Below are 18,212 nucleotides of genomic sequence, written 5' to 3'. Positions count from 1 at the left end.
GCTGCTGAAAGCATGATTTGACTGATATATGCATAACTGCAAAAGACTTTTATTCTGACAGTGCTTGAAAGAAAAAATAATATGCTTTCAATAAAAATCGGAACAATTCATTACTAGTCAGGTGAAGGATAGAAAAATAATTCAAAGAGATAGCACAGCAAAAATATTACAAATAACTAAACTAAGACGAGAGATAAACATATATTATTGCCTAGGTTAGTTAGTTTTCAACAAAACCTCTTTGATCCTGAATAAACAACTGAAAAATATGACATTCTTGTTTAAATAGGTAGCAGTGCATTGACTCCTATTGTCACACAGGGACAATAGGGGAGAATAGGATTTTCTTTGTGTGTGTGTGTGTGTGTGTGTGTGTAAGCACCTGACATTTTGAAGACCTCTGTCATTTAGTTTGGAGGAAAAAAAAGGTTATTGCTCTCTTTTAAGGTGTTAGGTTATCAGATGCTGTGTTATAAAGGCTTGGACAAGAAAACAAAAAGACACTGATATATTTGGAAGTGCAATAAATGAGTTGCAAAGGAGAAAGAGAGACAGGGCAGACTAAAGTTAGTGATACAGGCAGCAAAATTCCCATAGCTCTTTCCTGTGTGAACAGTTTTGGGCAATGTTTGGCTCAAGTACAGTAACTTTTTTACTGAATTTGTGACTTTCTAACCAGCTCAGACACACTGACTCCTTATAGTTTGGTCAGGTGAAACCACTTTCTTAGTCTTATTCTATTCCTAGAATTCATACATGATCCATCTCGTGAAGTACATGCTCCATCTCTAAGGGGGGAGCAGCAGCCTGCATGGCTGATCAGTGAGATCACCACTTAGAGTAGATCTAAGTTCTTATCCTTATGGCTTAGAAATAGTGTATCTACCATGCTGGATTTGACTTCATTTTGACTTCATCAACTTTAAAGCTCCTTTGGTCTGAAGTAAGAGCTCAGAAAATCACTTAAAGAATACTTTGGAGGAAATTGTCAAACCAAAGGTATTTCTGTGTCTGGGAAATGCACTGGCTGAGAGAGCTGTTTAGCCATTAGTACAAGAACATAGTTTGATGTCTGAGTTGAAGAGTTTGCTGTCTGGATGGTGATCAAGTCAACAAAAGCATAAAAAAGTTGTTGGGACTGAATGTAAATGAAAAAGTATTGATGAGTAATGGGGAGGAGAGGTCAAACCCTTAGGAAGATTGGTCCATACCTGTTCAAGTAGCCTGCTGTGAATCTTTAAGCAAACATCATTCAGATGACTTACGGAAGAATGTCTTTTTGATTGTCTGATAAGAATTACCACTTTGACAGAGCTGTTCTTTCCCAGAGATTTTTTTCAGCTTTTTACAGAAAACATTGATCATCTGCTTGTTTCCACTGTTGACAGACATGTTTCTTCATTTCATAGACGTTGTGGCAGAAGGAGCAGGCACTCACTGAGCACTGCAGGTAGAAAACAGGTGCAGCCGTGCATGAGAATGACAAAGCTGTTCTTAAAAGCAAATGATCTGGTGAACTGTAAGCTTAACAGATAGTGATTGTGTTGATTCACTGTGCAGTGGCTAATCATTAAATCCAGGAACACATCTTGTTTATGTGCTGTTCTGCTCTTTAAGTATCAGCTAAAACTATATACTACTCCATTTGATGTAAATTAATTAACTGTGCTTTAATTGGGAGATTTATCCAGTTAAGAAACATGTAATACTTCAAAAGGTGGTACTTGGAGAAATGTTGAAGGGAGTCATTATAATGGCTACAAAACATATCTGCAACCTGTTCAGAAGAAAAGAATAGACATTTGACCTACTATATCTATGAAAAAGTCATTATTGACCATCAATATGTATGCACAAAAAAAAAAAAAAGGATAATTACTAAACAGTTACTATATGTACATAACTATTTAATGTGATTTCAATTGAATGTATGAGGTAGGTGATGTTATATACAATCCTGGGCTAAAACATTTCAAAATGTAACTGCATATGTATTTTCTTTTTGACTTCAGAGAGTTACACTCAAGATAAATATCACCCAACAGTTCAAGATAAAATCTATATTATGGCATATTCAGCCTACAGTCTGAGGAAACTAATCTTTCTAGAAAATACATAGGATACATGTATTTTCTATGTAGCTTTGAATTTCCCTTTGTATATATATTTATATATATATATATATGTATATAATAAATATATATATATAATACCCACTTCTAAGTAATGTCTTTTCAATAAAATACATCATCGCTTTCTTTTTTTTTTTTTTCCCTTAAATAGTCTCTGCTTTAATAATTAAGGTCTTTATCCTGATCACTAAATTTGTGCTCAAGAGGGGGAGATGTAGTGCATGCTCTCACCTATTTCACAGTTTGAAATCCTCCCCACCCCTCCCCTCCAAACAAAAACAAAAACAACAAAAAAAGAAGCTTTTTGAACATTTTTATTGTTTAGGTAATCAGTACCTGTGCTGCCAGGGCTTATTGAAAGCAGCTGGATGCCTGCCTCTGTCCTCCCTCTTTCTTGAAACTGCTGCCAGAACAGGTAGTCAGAAACGGAAAGTAGAGAAATATTTGAGCATCTGTGCACTCTCTCTCTCAGGAAAACAGCTGTGGCTTCCATAGGAAGCACTCATTTTTTCCCATCAGCCAAGACTTTGGATACCCCTGCGTCCAGTTTTGGCACAGTGAGCCAAGTAGGATGCAGTTTATGGCTCAAAACTATGAGAGAATCTGTTCATCCCTGGCAGAACATTGAGAGAAATTCCCCAGGCTGCAAGCCACATGTGGGCCTCTGACCTTTTATTAGCACACCATGGGAGAGGTTAACAATTGTTGAGACTTCAGTCCTCCCTTTGACATACAAATAAAACAATACAAAGTAGCCTTTCCAAGACAGAATCATATTTAGGGCACAACATCCTTAATATAGGATTCAACATTCGGGGGGGGGGGGGGGGGGGGGGAGGAGCAAACAAATCATTAGATTAAGAAAATGATATATTTCTATAGAACTGAAGTCTGGATTGATATTTTTTCAACATTGTGCAATTGTTCATGATACAGTGACTTGAGACTTTTTTAAAACAACGTAATCATGAGATGGAAACAATTTCTCACACCATTTTTAGCTCTTCATGTGGTCAGCACCATGAGTTATGGAACTAAGATTGCTCAATAGCTGGAGCCATATAAAAATACACTCAATTATCTGATTTTTAAAGATACCCATTGTGTTTACTCAAGCACATAATTGTTGAGAAAAAAATTACTATAGATTCAGAATTATTTATATAAAGCTTGTCACAGAAAAAAAATCATGAAGTGTCAAATCTATGTCTTTTTGATATGTCTTTATCCTCTCAGCATTACTCTAGTTCACTCATGAAACTGACTTAGTTTTTAGGAAGACAGAGACTGGAAACTACTTATTTGGAGGGAGATAGAAATATTGTCCCTGTTTTGCAGCTAAGAAGCTGTGAAGACTGAGTCTTGCTGTAAGATGTCTCATTGTGTCTGGATTACATTTTCAAAGAATGGAAACAGCATCCTAGGATTTCACTATAATACCTTGATTCTTTGAGAGTCTTAGAAGCAGATGATTTTCACTATGCAGTCCCATACTTTTAGTGCAGAGACTATGCTGTGTATAAAATAGGAATGAGCAAACTCATGCTTCTGCCACCAGTCTTTGCAGCTAATATTTGAAAAGCCAATGCAAGATGATTTCTAAATGCAATAATCCTGTGATCCTCTGATATGAAACAGGTTCAAACCTATCCAAAATCAGAAAGCAGATTTTTCTTTTCATCTCTTTATTAAGGCAACAATGACATCTGAAAATTAAATCAGTGAAGTCTTGCACAAGGTTGGTTATTGCAAAAAATGTTTACTAAGTAATGGTTGCTCTGTGCACTAAGCAGTCTCATCTTAACTGCTGTTGGCAAAGTAGATGGTCTTAGAAAATGTTCGTTTGAGATGAAGAGTTCCTTTATATTCATTGTGAATAAACAGAAATACTGGTGTGGCATGGAGTCTGCACTGAAAGAAGGATCAAGTACAGCTACACCATAGACATGCCTATCTTGTCATTTATATACTTTTTCACAGGTTCCTTACATAGCTGGTTCTAATGCTATTCCAGCTTTCCAGGCAGTAGGGCTTTATTTATTATGGAATGAAAACCTTAATTCAAAAAGATTTTTTTGTTTGTTTGTTTATATTACCTTGAGAAGTAGCTTATCTTTTCTTTCTGTATTACTCTTGTATATTTCAGAAGATTTTGCTTCTCCTGAGTATTATTTTATTTCAAAGATGCACAGTAGAATTTTTTCAGGCTTTCCTACAGGTCAGATGTTCTAAATGTTTTATCATTTTTGTCTTCTACTTCAGGACTACACCCAGTTTATCTAGGTTTTCCTTAAAGACTTCATCAGCTTTGAGTAGGCTGGAACAATTACTGTGTGTAACATGAAACACTCCTGTTAATATCTTCCACACTGATACTGGCATATTTTTGTATCAGCACTTTATGTTTGAGATGTTTTGTTTGTGAGCTGCTCCATATCTCAGCTGTTATTTTTTTTTCTGATGTGTTCTTGACTATCCATTATTTGTCATTCATATGTGTGCATATGGTTTCTTCTTCTTAATTATAGTACCTTTCATTTCTATTAAATTACACATTTGCTTCAGAAAGAAATAGAAAAAATAAAAAGGATATTTCCATAGCTTTTTTTTTTTTATGTTAGAAATGTTATATAAGGGCATATTTTTTTACTTAAATTCTGATACCTCTTTCATTTTGTGATATAATAATTGATTCATTGATTCTTCCTTTCTTGGAGATCTTTTCTTCCAGTCAGTTCTGTACCTTCTACATAGAAGTTTCATTTCTTGTATTCCCCTAGTTTTCCTACTGGAAAGTCATACAGATTTTCCTGCACAATAATCATCTCATTATTATTATTAATAGGCTAATTAAATAACATAACTGCAGTGGCTTGACATAATGAGTAGGAAGATCCTCTCTGCATTACTGTAGTGAATGACTTAGGCAATTTGAATATAGCTGTGGTTAATGTCAAGAACAGCAACTTTTACATTATCAAAAAAGTTTGTGAGATTTGGGAATGGAAATTTTCCAGACAAAAAATAGAAGCAACAAGCCAGAACACAAAAAGAGTGTGTTGTGAGTATGGCAAGAAAGTGACACACACTCAGAAGGAGAACTGGTTTTCCTTGTACGGTGATGGACAGAAGGCTGGACTGACTTCAGCACATTTCTCTTTTCCTTGGAACTTAAAAACTGTCACATCTTACTGTTTTTGGCCTCAAAAGATGGTTGGCCAGCAGAATGGGTGTGTTCTGTCTATCTTTAACTTGGACATGTATCTTCTGTGGCAAGATTTTTCCCTTAGGGTATCAATTAGTATTAATATATTTCCTTTGCTCAGAAGACCTTTTTATTTATTATTTTTTTTTTTTTAAATGAAGGCTGAGAACAGCCTTCTATGCTCTCCATTGTTTCAGTGAAGGGATTAATTTCTCCTTACAATGTATTGGCTTTCAGAACAGTCTTTGTCTCAAATGACTTTTTGCCTTGATCTCTCTCAGTCTTCCTTGAATACTTTTATTTTTTTCCAGTGTACTGGAAATCCCTTCTGCTTGTCACTCAATTTTTTTTATCCCTCTCTGCACATTTTTACTCCTTTCTTTCATATTTACCATTAGTCACAGTAGCCAGCTTTTCCCATCACTTCTTTTCAACATCTGCAGCAAAGTTTTCCCGTCAGTGATCTAATTTCTTTGGGCTTTTTTCTTTCTTTTTTTTTTTTTTTTTTTTTTTTTTTCCTTCTTCTTTTTTTTTTTTTTTTTAGTTCCTTTTTTAAACAGCAGATATTCCTACTTCAGAGCTTATACCTAGTCATCTTTCTCTCAAGAACATATTTAGTATACTAATAGTCAGAGATCTCCCACTCTCCCACTTTGTAGCCACCTTTGTCAAAGCTCTAAGGTTTGATAGAGTGCTCTTGGGCTTGTTCACCACCACACCAAGACACTTACGCATGATATCTACACTCTGAAATGGCACCATCTGTATAGAAACATATAGTATTTTATTGCCTGCTAATGATGGAGAGATTAGACACAATCTTCCTGCAAGATCAAGATAGTGTTGTATTAAACTGACATAAAAATGAAGGGCTTGCACGGATTTAGTTATCTTTGTAGGTACTTATTAGGTGAATATTGCACAACTAGGTGATCCAAATTTTGAAATGCTATGATTCCAAATTTTTTCTTCTATGTTCAAACTACAATCATTTTTTGTTGTAGCTGTAATTTTTACGTATTTTCAAGTGAGGCTTAAAGGACAGGTCCATCCTGCATAGGATCTTTCAAACTAATTTGCCTCATGTTTTAAGTAAAAAAAAAAGAAACAAAAACAAACAAACAAACAAAAAAACACTTTTGACTGAGGGATTAAGCAGTATGGTAACTAGCTTTTCTTAAACTTATGACTGTATAAAAACAATACCCTTACTCTTATCATGTACAGCAATATACATGTCCAGTCTTTCTTATATAGAGTATTGAATTTAAAAGCATTCAGTTCTTTAAGCCTAAAGAGAACAATTTAAAATTGATTAAATATAAGATAGTAAACTTCTGATTAAAGGAGAATGAGATTCATATTTCTTCAGTGAGGGAGGAAGAACTGCTCCTTACATATAATTAAGATAACCTTTTATAAAAGGAAATAGTTGTTTGCAGATATCTCTTTTACACTCCAACTTGTGTTTGAGCTCTAAATGATGCTGTGGGGTGTATTTAATTATGCCACAGCAGCTGACAGGCATAAAAGTAAATGAGATATTTCATCTCAATGGGTGTACTTCCTGTTTAAATCTTTTTAAAAAATAAACTCAACAACTTTTGCCAAACTGAGACGGGACTATCTCAAATAATTTGCTTCTGCAATGAACAGCTATTAATAAATCTTTCAATCTCATTTGGCCTATTGGCCTTCAAAACATTAAACCAGTATCTTTACAGATCGAGTTATTTCTAATATTTGTCTTAATTTTATGAAAGCTTAATTTGTTCATTTAAAATACAGTAATTAACAAAATTATTTCTATACCCGTTGTTTCTGATTTTTTTTTCTGGAAAAAAATGCTGAAAAAATCAGACTCAGAAAAAGGTGAAAGTCTGAATTGAGTTCTAAAACTGTTGATCTGTGAACTCTTTTTTTTTGGTACTGTATTGTTGAAAATATAAAAAGCATTATTTCACTAATTTTCCTTCTAGCGGTGATCCCTTCATCCTAGTCTAGTGTGATAAATCTAGGTAGTATTAGAACAGCAGAGACTGAGCAATTCTGCTGATGCTCATCACTCTTGTTCATCAGGATCAAGATATGGAGCTGGATGCTGACATGGCAGCAGCCAAGAGGGGTTCAGAGTATGTACTGGAGTTCCCTCAGTGATGGCACAGCGTCTGGACTCTAGCAAAAGTTTAGTTACTGGTAGAAGTTTCTAGCGTGAGTAGGGCTGTTAGTTGTCATGTTTTTGAAACTGAAGCTCACAGATTTGTATATCAGCACACAATTTTTAATTTAAAAACCTTGAAAACAAGAAATCTAACCACTACAAGTAGAATCAGAAAGCAAAATCATAGAATTACAAAATGCAGTTTTCAGACGTTTTTAGGTGATATGTTTTTCATGTGATTTTGGTAGTTTTGGTTTTAGGAATATTATGAAGCCACTAGGTGTTCTGACATGTATCTGGACATAAAGATAGGACTAATAAGTAGATAGAGATGAGAATTAATTTATGATGAAGACTAGCAAACAGTGAAAGTAAGTTGTGGTTTGCCAGAATTAATCATTTGAAAAGTTAAATATGAAATAACAACATGATTGTACAATTGAATGGTTAGTGGCAATGTTGGGAACCCAGGGAATAACACTGTGAACTAGGATTATCCTTTTTTTTTTTTTTTTTTTTTTCCCCTAGTAAAGCAATATAAAAGAATGCAAAACAGAAATTATAAAAGAATGCTATTCTTTTATAATAAGATGCTATTGCATCTTTTATGAGATTTTTAAGCTCAAAGGATGATCAAAAATGTATAATTACTATGGAAATTTTCTTAGAATTCATTTTAAAAAGCAGTGAAACACACTTGGTGCAGAAGTTGTTTTAAAATGTTTGTTGAACATCTAGAAAGATTTATTTTGCTTAACAGATTTCCTTAGAGAACAACTCAAAAAGTCTAAATGTTTTAGAATGATGTAGGAATTTATGGGTGGAATTAGGTAACTTATTGTGAGAAGTATTCTCAGATATTTCAGTAAAACATTTTGGCAATTTTTGTACTGAAGAGCATGCAGAGAGTTTATGTATATGTTAATGAATACAATGATGATACCATCTCTGGCTTGCATTAGCTCAATGTAAGGTGAGGGTTTAATGATTATTAACATACTTTGAAGTTCCTATTCACGACTGACAGCAGAACTTCCTGGTTTTGGGGTTTTGTTTTGGTTTTGTCTCTTCAGGAATGAGATAAAGCCTTCTTAATCCTAGTGCATAGACTGTGGATTATTCTTTGACCCAAGGAAGGACTAGAATAGATAGCAATTCAGTGGGATACACATACAAATGTTTTGAGAGGCAGTGTGATGGTGGGATTCAAGATATCGTGCTGGATGCACATAAACTGCCTCAGGTCTAAATAGAATGCAGTAGCTCTGTGTGAAAATCCCCATGTGTTTAGCTGACGGATACAATTTACCAGCTCAGGTGCAGTGCCAGGTGCTGTGCCAGGAGAGTCTGTCAACCTGGTGCTGTGCTGAGAGACACTTAGCAGTTAGAATGTCCTTGCTAACTCAAGCATCTCTGCAGTGTATTTCATTTCATAGTGAGGATGTGCTCAGCTGTGAAAGCAACTGAAGAATATCCTTTCTTCGTATCTTTCTTTGTCTTTCCTGAGTATGTAACATAATCCTTTTCAGGTATGGGAGTTTTACGGCCTATGTTTTCAGGCATTATTATTTCAGGCTTTAGGGTCTCAAACCATATTTTAATAAAAGAAGAATGATTAAAACATTCAACGGAATAGACATGAGATGTATATATATGTATATATTGCTTCTCTACTATTTTCTCATCATCTGCTAATAATGAAGTATAAAACTAAAAAGGTAAATCATACTAGCAAGAAACCTGTCCATGAGTCCACTGCCAATATGCTTTTGTGGGGGTTGGAGATGCTTGGCTTAATCATGTGTGTGCTTGGAATTCTTTTGATACACACCCTGTTCTATGTCTGGGACATGTTGAATCTGAGACGTGTGCTGCACCAACAGTCTAAATGTGTATGATGAACCCTTGTGGAGAATTTCCTGACATCCTGCTACTTTTGCAGGAATCTTGAATGAATGCCATGAAGGCTGTGAAGCTACTGTAGATACCTTCTATCTATATTTCCCTCAAAAAAAAAAAAAAAAAAAAAAAAAAAAAAATTTGCTCCCAAACCCCAACATCTAGAAATAGTGAACCTCTTCCCTCACTTCTGAGACACATATTTTCCATCTCCTTTGTGTATTTCAGCACGGAAACAGTCTCAGATAGTCTAAAAATAATTCTTAATTTTCATTAAAATTATTTCTAGTGCCTTTGAAGAAGCCATGATTGTATTTGTAGATAAATAGAACCTTAGTCTTGTATAATTTTCAGTATCAGTTAAACAGTTAGCAATATCAGCTTGAGCGGGCTTATCATTTATCACATTTGCCAGTACCATGTACGTTTTTTGATGCTGTCAGTCAACCTAATGATGTGGATGTGATGATTTTCCTGACCTCTTTCCAGAGCTAGGAATAGTTTACCAAACACAGAGGTGTTCAGATAATTCAATTCCATTAACATTTCTGTTCATATGGCATGTACCCCCAATACAGTCAACTTGTTGAGCAGGTGCAGACAGGTGCAAACTGTCTCTGCAGTGAAATTTGAAGTGAACATGTCTGTGCAGAATCAGAGAAGTGCCAGAGACAAATTGAATGATTTAGGTTGGAAGGGGTCTCTGAGGTCTTGTGGTTAAAGCCTCTTGCCCTCCCAAATGCAAGGCTATCTTTGGACACTTGTCCGTATTTCTTGACTAATATCTAAAGTCTTCTATCTAGATGAAATCTGCAAGATAAAAATAAACAAACAAAAAACACTGTCAAGGCAACTCATCTGCAAAAGCCATTACAAAAGAGAAAATGGCAGAAAATAGCATTAGTGATCATCAGCAAAACTAGTCACATGGAAGTGGGTGCCTGAATTTAGATAATTATTTTAAAGTAGTTAAAAGGTAGGTATCTTTATTCTTATGAATAGTATTATTTCTATTTCCGTCTGGAAACAGAACAACTGTATGAAGGGAGGTGATGTAAATATTTTAAAGAGGACTGCCCTCTTCCAGCAGCCTAAAGGACAGTCATTAATCTGTAGTTACTTGAAGAGGTAAAGGCAATAAGTGCTTGCATTAAGGTGGCAAAAAGTTTGCATTATGAGCTTAACTTTCCTGGATATACACTTGTGAGAAATTCTGCATTCAAGCTTAACTGTTAGTTAAAACTAACTTTTAATTAGTTAATAGTGTTGCTGTTATGGAATAATATTTGTGGGGGAACTTCCCTTATTGTGAAAATAAAAGAATGTATACTATTTAATTCTATCTTTTTAGTTTCAAAACTGACTAAACTGGGAAACTGATATATAAATACTTTTTTCAAGAGGCAAATACTAGTGGATTTGGACAGTATGGGAAAGAGAATTTCTGTGACAATAATTTAGATAACTCTAAAGGGAAAACAAAGACCGCAGTTAGGATGCTGGAATGTTGAACTGGGAAATTCAAACTACCTGCATATAGGGTTCAGGATCTATGGTTTGTCAAGTGCATTAAAAAAAAAAAAAGTCCCAGATAGTTAAGGTTGTCTGGTGGAATGCTCTTCTGCTGCTTCCTGCTGCCCACACTCCCGTCTGCTCAAAATTCTGGCATGTGTTAGCTTGACTTTCCATTACTGACGTCATGTGATTGCAACATTTATTCAAGTGGTTCAAACCTCGCAACTCTAAATTATGTAGCAGCAATCAGAAGAAACAGAAATCCAACCTCCACAGCACGTTTTTGCTTGGTAGCTCCGTACAGCTGGCTCTGCTCACTATAGGTCAGCATTATAGCAGTAGAGCTGGCCAGAACTGCTGTCATGTGAGGAAGGATGGGGCCCCTTAATTTTTTTCCCTGATGTTCCACTCCTCCACCCCCCTCTACCTTACAGAATTATATTTTCATGAATACATTACTTTCCATAGAGTACTGGCAGTCCTGACATTGATAGGCAGTGAATCAATACTTTTATAGAATCATGAAGCCAAACTATTTCTGCAGATCCAGTGTGCAGTATGTGGTTTTTCATTCTGGATATAAGAACTGCAGTTTGAAATATGCCCCTACAGGCACTGATTGCATATTTTAAGAAATTCACAATAAGGAATTTAATTAAAGAAGTTGCCTCACTCTATCTGTAAAACAAAAATTCACCCAAGATGTTTATTATTATTATTATTATTATTATTAATAATAATAATAATAATTATTATTATTATTATTATTATTATTGTTATTATTATTATTGGTTTCATTTTCAGTATTTAATAGCAATAACCATCTTTAGCTGAGGATATTCCCTGGGGCTTAATGGCCCATAGCTGTGCTTTTCCAGGTGATCATCATCTCCCAGCAGTCATTAATGCCCTACAAATGCCCTGTGCCTCAGTCATTAAATATTCTTAAACGTGCTTCTTCTGAAAAATGAAATACTTCTTCCAGGGATAGGAGTGATCTTTCTGAGGTGAGGAATGAAAGGACTCAGTAGTGGTTCAGAGAAGTACTAATTATGACAATTAGATAAGATCTGTTTCTAGAGATAGCACAACAAAGAATTTTTCTACAGTCAGAATATAGTATATGTAAGTCATTTTATCTAGGTGATAATTCACACAGATCCTAGTTACATAACAGACAAGTCAGAAATAGAGACAGTTATTTTTAATTGTTTTTCTCTACAGGGGCACCACAGTATAGAAATAAAGCATCTCACAAAACAAGGAGAGTATGTGCCTGAAGCACTACTTAAAAGTTTCTCCATTCAATACATGAAAAATTGAACCACACAGTGTTTTACTCAAGTTTTACAAGGTGCTTGCAGTAATATATGGAAAAATAAATGTTAAATCTTTCATACTGAAGGTCTGAAACTCTTATAAACAAGTCTTTTGGTGAGAGTTTTGTGAGTCTTTCTTAAAAATGAGACTGCAAATAAGCACTGACAGTGTCATCAGAAGTTTTAAAGACAGCATTTACTGCTTGGCCTACCCTTGGTCAAGTAGAATTAAAACCTTCAATTAGAATAGTTAAAAGGAATTTGTCTCGATCAAGATTGAATGGGAATTTATTTTGTGGAATTGTGTTTAGTTATGATTTTGTTTTACTTCCATCTCATGCTACTAAGTATGTACTGTACAGTTTACGTGAAGGCTGTACTTGTCCCATATAGGTTGTGAGGGGGATCAGATCTCATCCCATCACATTGCCATCAATGAATGCAGAATTAGTACCTTTTAGGTATTATGGTCATTTATTATTTATTTTGGACGTTCAGATCTCATGTACTTTGATGAATGTGGGTGAGCACAGTAGTAGATTTTTGGGCCATGCATTTTTGAATGTTGACTCTTAAATGATAATGTTAAAATTGGAGCTGTCCTAGTCAATACCTTTTGATTGCAGATAAACCTGAAAAAAAAAATTGTTATAACTTGATCCCCAAATTCCTTTGATTTTAAATTTATTCTGTTCCTACAAATAAATGAACAAACAAAACCAACAAACAAAAAAAAAATCACCTGGAGAAAAATATCCTCCAGGACAAATGGAATCACAGAATCATAGAAAGGCTTGGGTTGGAAGGGACCTCAAAGATCACGTAGTTCCAATGCCCCTGCCACCCAGTAGATCAGGTTGCCCAGGGCCTCATCCAACCTGGTCTTGAACACCTTCAGGGATGGGGGCATCCATACCTTCTCTGAGCAACCTGCTCCAGTGCCTCTGAATGAAGAAGTTCCTCCTAACATTTAACCTAAATCTTCCCTCTTTTGGTTTAAAACAGTTCCCCCTTGTCCTGCCATTATCTGCTCATGAAAAATGTTGCTCTCCATCTTTTTTATAAGCCGCTTTTAAGTATTGAAAAACTGCAATGAGATCTCCCCAGAGCCTTCTCCAGGCTGAATGTCTGCAGCTCTCTGTCATTCTTCATAGACGAGGCGCTCTGATCATTTTCATGGCCTTTCTCTGGACCCACTCTAATGGATCTACATCCTTCTTGTGCTGGCAGCCCCAGACCTAGATGCAGTACTCCAAGTGGGGCCTCACAAAGGCATAGTGGAGGGGACCAATGTTTTGCTTAATTTACATTTACTTCAGTAAAACAAGGTTATCATACTTTTTTAATTTTCTGAGTGAGAACTTTATTCCAAATGTGAAATTAAGAAGTTTCATTGAAAAACATTAAAATGAAACATTTCACATATATACATGCACACAAATGGTTTTTATCCTGTTATTTCTTGATTTTTTGCTTTTGTTTTGCTTTTTTTTTTTAGACAAAACTTTTAACTGAATTAGATTCAGCCCTGCAAATATTTGTACTTATCCCAAAGTAATTTTGGGCAAACAAATTAACAATTATGATAAAAATAATAGATCTTCTATTAAAATTCATTGACTAACAAAAAGATGTATGGAGCCAAGGACAAGAAAAACAGTATTAAGTCTTTAAATTATTTCAAATCTACTTTATATCTTGACATAAATAGTCGGTTGGGTAATAAGTGCCTGTCTATAGTACTGCAGCCAGAACACTTCATTTGCCATATATTATTGTTGTGGTTTAACCTAGGAGCTAGGCACCATGCAACTGTTTGCTCACTCTCCCCACGTGGGGTGGGGGAGGGAATTGGAAAAGTAAAAGTGCAAGAACTTATGGGTTGGGATAAAGACAGTTTATTAGGTAAAACAAAAGCCATGCATGCAAGCAAAGAAAACCAAGGAATTCATTCACTGCTTCCCATTGACGGGCAGGTGTTCAGTCACTCCCAGGAAAGCAGGACTCGTCATGCATAATGGTTTCTTGGGAAGACAAATGCTATTGCTGAATGTTCCCCACTCCTTCCTCCTTCTTCACCACAGCTTTTATTGCTGAGCATGATGCTGTATGGTGTGGAATGTTGCTTTGATCAGCCTGGGTCATCTGTCCTGGTTGTGTCCTCTCCCAGCAACTTGTGCACTCCCAGCCTCCTCGCTAGCAAGGCAGCACAAGGAGAGTCCTTGTTTCTGTGTAAGCACTGCTCTGCAACAACTAAAAGCACTGGTGTATTACCACAACTGTTTTCATCAAAAATCCAAAACACAGCATTGTGTGAGCTGCTATGAAGAAAATTAACTCTATTCCAGCCAAAACCATAACAATATTTAAGACTACTTTGGATATTTGTATACTACTATGCAACTTGCAGTGTTAGCAGTCTTCAGGCATTACTTGAAAACAAACAAACAAACAAAACATTTTTGCATCTACCTCTTTCTACCACAGCTGATGTTATTCCCTGTCTTATTATAAGTGACTCTGAGTACTCCAAATCCACACCCAATTACAGAATCACAGAATTTCAAGGTTGGAAGAGACCTCAAGATCATCGAGTCCAACCTCTGACCTAAATTACAAAATAGGAAAAGTTATGCAGACTTTGCAAGTTATCTTATTTTAGTACCATTAAGAAAGAACAAATTAAAACAAAAATGTACACAATAAAAGGTACTATAAGAAGAAAGCATATACTCCTGAAGTGAATTTATAAGTGTGCCTAGAAAACTTGTGTAATTTTTCCTCTTGAGACTTCTGTGTTTTCATCCATTTGTGTTTACAGATAAATATTTTTAAAGTGTTATGCAATGTTTCTCATTTTAAATTCTGTATTGTAGGTCTTGTTTTCCCTCTGCATTGCATTCTGGGGAATCCAAGTTATGAAGCGGATCACTTCTTCCAAAGATAAACATGTCTGAAAGAACGGAACTAACATCACTTTAATTATGGATGCAGCACTTTGGAATAACCTTCTAAGTTCTTTGGAATTAATCACCTATGACTCTTACTGAATTGCAGTCATTTCACATATGATAAGAAAGGTTTGTGATTTTATATGAAGATTTGAAAGATTCATTGGGAAGTGCATTTATTTTGGGGTTTTAAAAATATTTAATTTACCCCCCAATTTAAATAAAATTTTCTTTCACAGCATATTTTTGCATTCAAGGGATCAAAAAGTCTTAGAAACCATATGAAACTAATGAAATTTTACAGTAATTTTATTAGTATTAAATCATATATGAAAAGTATTTTTCACAATAGGAATAATTAAAATCATGTTTTTAGCAACCTGATATAAAGTGACTGGCTGTCTCTCTGTTGAGCCTAAACATAAAAATATGTGAATGTCAGTTTTTCCATAATGATTGGAGTAGACTAGAATCTGTGTCATGCCCAATTTAGTGTTCATAACACACGGCTACATGAGGATAGTCAGGGCAAGAAAATGAATAAAAACAGCATGATAAAGTAACTCAGAGTAGTATGAATTGAAACATCTTCAGAAAAATTGGCTGATGTATGCATTGTATAATGCAGACTTTCAGTTTAGACTGAATTATTTAAGGACTACACCTGCAGTTGCCAGCTTTAGTCACTGATCAAGCCAGCACATGAGTATCCCATTGACAAATGTTACTCATGTGACAAAATATTTGCAAGGCTGGGCCCTTAATTCTGGTAATTTCCTGCAGAGTTGGTCTCAGGGGAGATGCACGTCTTTCAGGAGCTGCTGGAAAGATGGTTTCTACTAAGATAGGAAAATTAAATACAAATGGTAAAGGGAGTCTCCAAACAGCAGGACTGGCAAAAATACTGGAGCTGGGTTGTTTTTCTTTCCTCACACTGTTCCAACTTCTATTTGGCTCCAAAACTTTTAGAAGTGCTTAAAGTCAAGTAGCTAAAAAATGTAGGCTGTCTTGCATGCCTCAAACTAGTAATAATACCTGAATTATTTTTTCCCATTCCATTTTCCTTTAGAATATTAATGGCATGCTAACAGTGTTCTCAGATGTAGCCATCCTATTTTTAATTAATCCTTATTTTCAGTCTTTAGCTGTAACAGATGCCATTATCTATATAATTGGATGTTTCTAGTAAATAATCAGAAAGGCATTGATGTTGTATAAATGAAATAGATCCAACGTCTAGTGATAATATCAGCCTAATTTTATATAAATTCTTGCTTTAAAACCCAAGTTTTGAGTCACTCCACTTTTAGGTCAAGTGACTTCTGTCTATTGATTTGCATTTTGCTCAAAATACTTGAAATATTTAACCGAGAAAGTAAAGTGCTTGTTCGATTAGAGGTACTAATACCTGTAAAGTAAGGATCTTACCTTCCTAAACCAATGGTATGTATAAATACATGTATTTACTTGTAGATCTTCTTCACTTTGTATAATAAGATGAAAAAAAAAAAAAAAAGCCCTTGAAAGCCCTAGAAGAAATCAGATTTTAAATACTTGTTCAAAAGTTTAATTCAAACATTTACACATAACATGGTAGGCTTCCAGTGCCTTCTAATGGATAAATACAATTATATACATCTGGGTCTAATAGTGGAAGTATAATCTTCTGATTAACACACCACAAAACTTACTATCTCTTTGCTTGAATTTCCCCATTTGTGGAATGGGAGTGATAACGATACTGATCATGTCTCTCACCATAATCAAAGTACAACATTTGGAATCTTTTCCTTACAAAATTATTATAGGATATTTAAGAAAATTCCAGAATATGATTCCAAACATAACAACATGATCAACTGACTGTTTAATTTATTCCATCAGTTAGTGTACATCTGCTTTCAAATTTTGTAATTATGATAGCAACATCACAGGAATATTTTGAGGTCAATTTAATATCATGACTGAGTACTATAATGAAGAATCATACTGAAAGTCAGTTTTCTTACCACAATAAATTATTCAAAGAGACAGGAACAGGATACTGAGTTAGCAACTTCTGCCTTTTAGTTGGTCAGCTAAGGTAAAGCTCTGTATGTCTCTGTATCACTTCCTGCAGTGTTACCATATATATTGAATATACAGAAAATCTGCATTTAAAATTCTGGTCTTTAAATTATAATAATGAGGATCTGAATTAAATTAATTATAAAGATATCCCAATGAATGCCATTTTTTACATGAAGTAATTAAAGTAATGTGATTTTAAAGGTAAATTCAGATTAAGATGTAAATATCGTATGCCTGTCAGTGTCCAAGAGGTATTTTGACAACGGCCTCATTGATATGCTTTAATACTTAATTAGTCTTGAGGAGGTCAGGCAGCTGGACTAGATGATCTTTGAAGGTCTCTTCCTAGACCTTAGAACAATCCTATTCTAATAGATCTATTCTACTACATAAAACACTTTTTTTGCTCTAGTTACTATCAGTTGCCTTCAAATAAATAAATGAAAATTACATAGATAAGCTAGTGACAAATACAAAAGGAACAGTAATTTAACTAATGTATTATTCCAGAGAATACAGTTGCACTTTTGTGGGGTCAATTCTAATATATGAAATATATAAAATACAGGTATGGAGTATAATCTAAATATATCATTGCTACAGCCTACTTAGGGAGACAGAGCACTACAGAAACTTTACTATCCTACCTTAAAAGTGTCTCATATCTCAGCTTGATGAGAATCTGGAAAAGAAACATTCCTCAGTTTGTTTGGCACCCCAATTTGGCCAAATTTTATGGGGGAATCTATCACTGGGAACATCTAACATGTTCTACATACATCTAACAGGACTACATACCTTATAAAAAATTGGTGATGAAGGCAACCTAGTAATTAAAACAGAGGCCCAATACATTTGCTCTTTTAAAGGTATTTCAAACCCCATCTTCCTACTTCCAATAACTGCTGCCATTGTGTATGTGTTATTTGAAAGCAAGGTGCATAAAAGAAACAGTGTTCT

At 34.9% G+C, this 18,212-nt stretch overlaps 1 protein-coding gene across 1 annotated transcript in view; it reads left to right on the top strand.

Moving 5' to 3' along the window:
- AGMO (alkylglycerol monooxygenase) overlaps positions 1-15,385 on the top strand; it is a 197,587-nt gene extending 182,202 nt beyond the window's left edge. The window contains exon 13 of the mRNA XM_032180613.1: positions 15,108-15,385. Within this exon, the coding sequence (XP_032036504.1) occupies positions 15,108-15,188 (81 nt within the window). The 3' untranslated portion in view covers positions 15,189-15,385. The remainder of the gene's footprint in view (positions 1-15,107) is intronic.
- Positions 15,386-18,212: the final 2,827 nt, after the last annotated feature.

The sequence above is a fragment of the Aythya fuligula genome, chromosome 2 (genome assembly GCF_009819795.1).
Source record: "Aythya fuligula isolate bAytFul2 chromosome 2, bAytFul2.pri, whole genome shotgun sequence".
Classification (NCBI taxonomy): domain Eukaryota; kingdom Metazoa; phylum Chordata; class Aves; order Anseriformes; family Anatidae; genus Aythya; species Aythya fuligula.
This window is presented reverse-complemented; position numbering and strand designations above follow the sequence as displayed.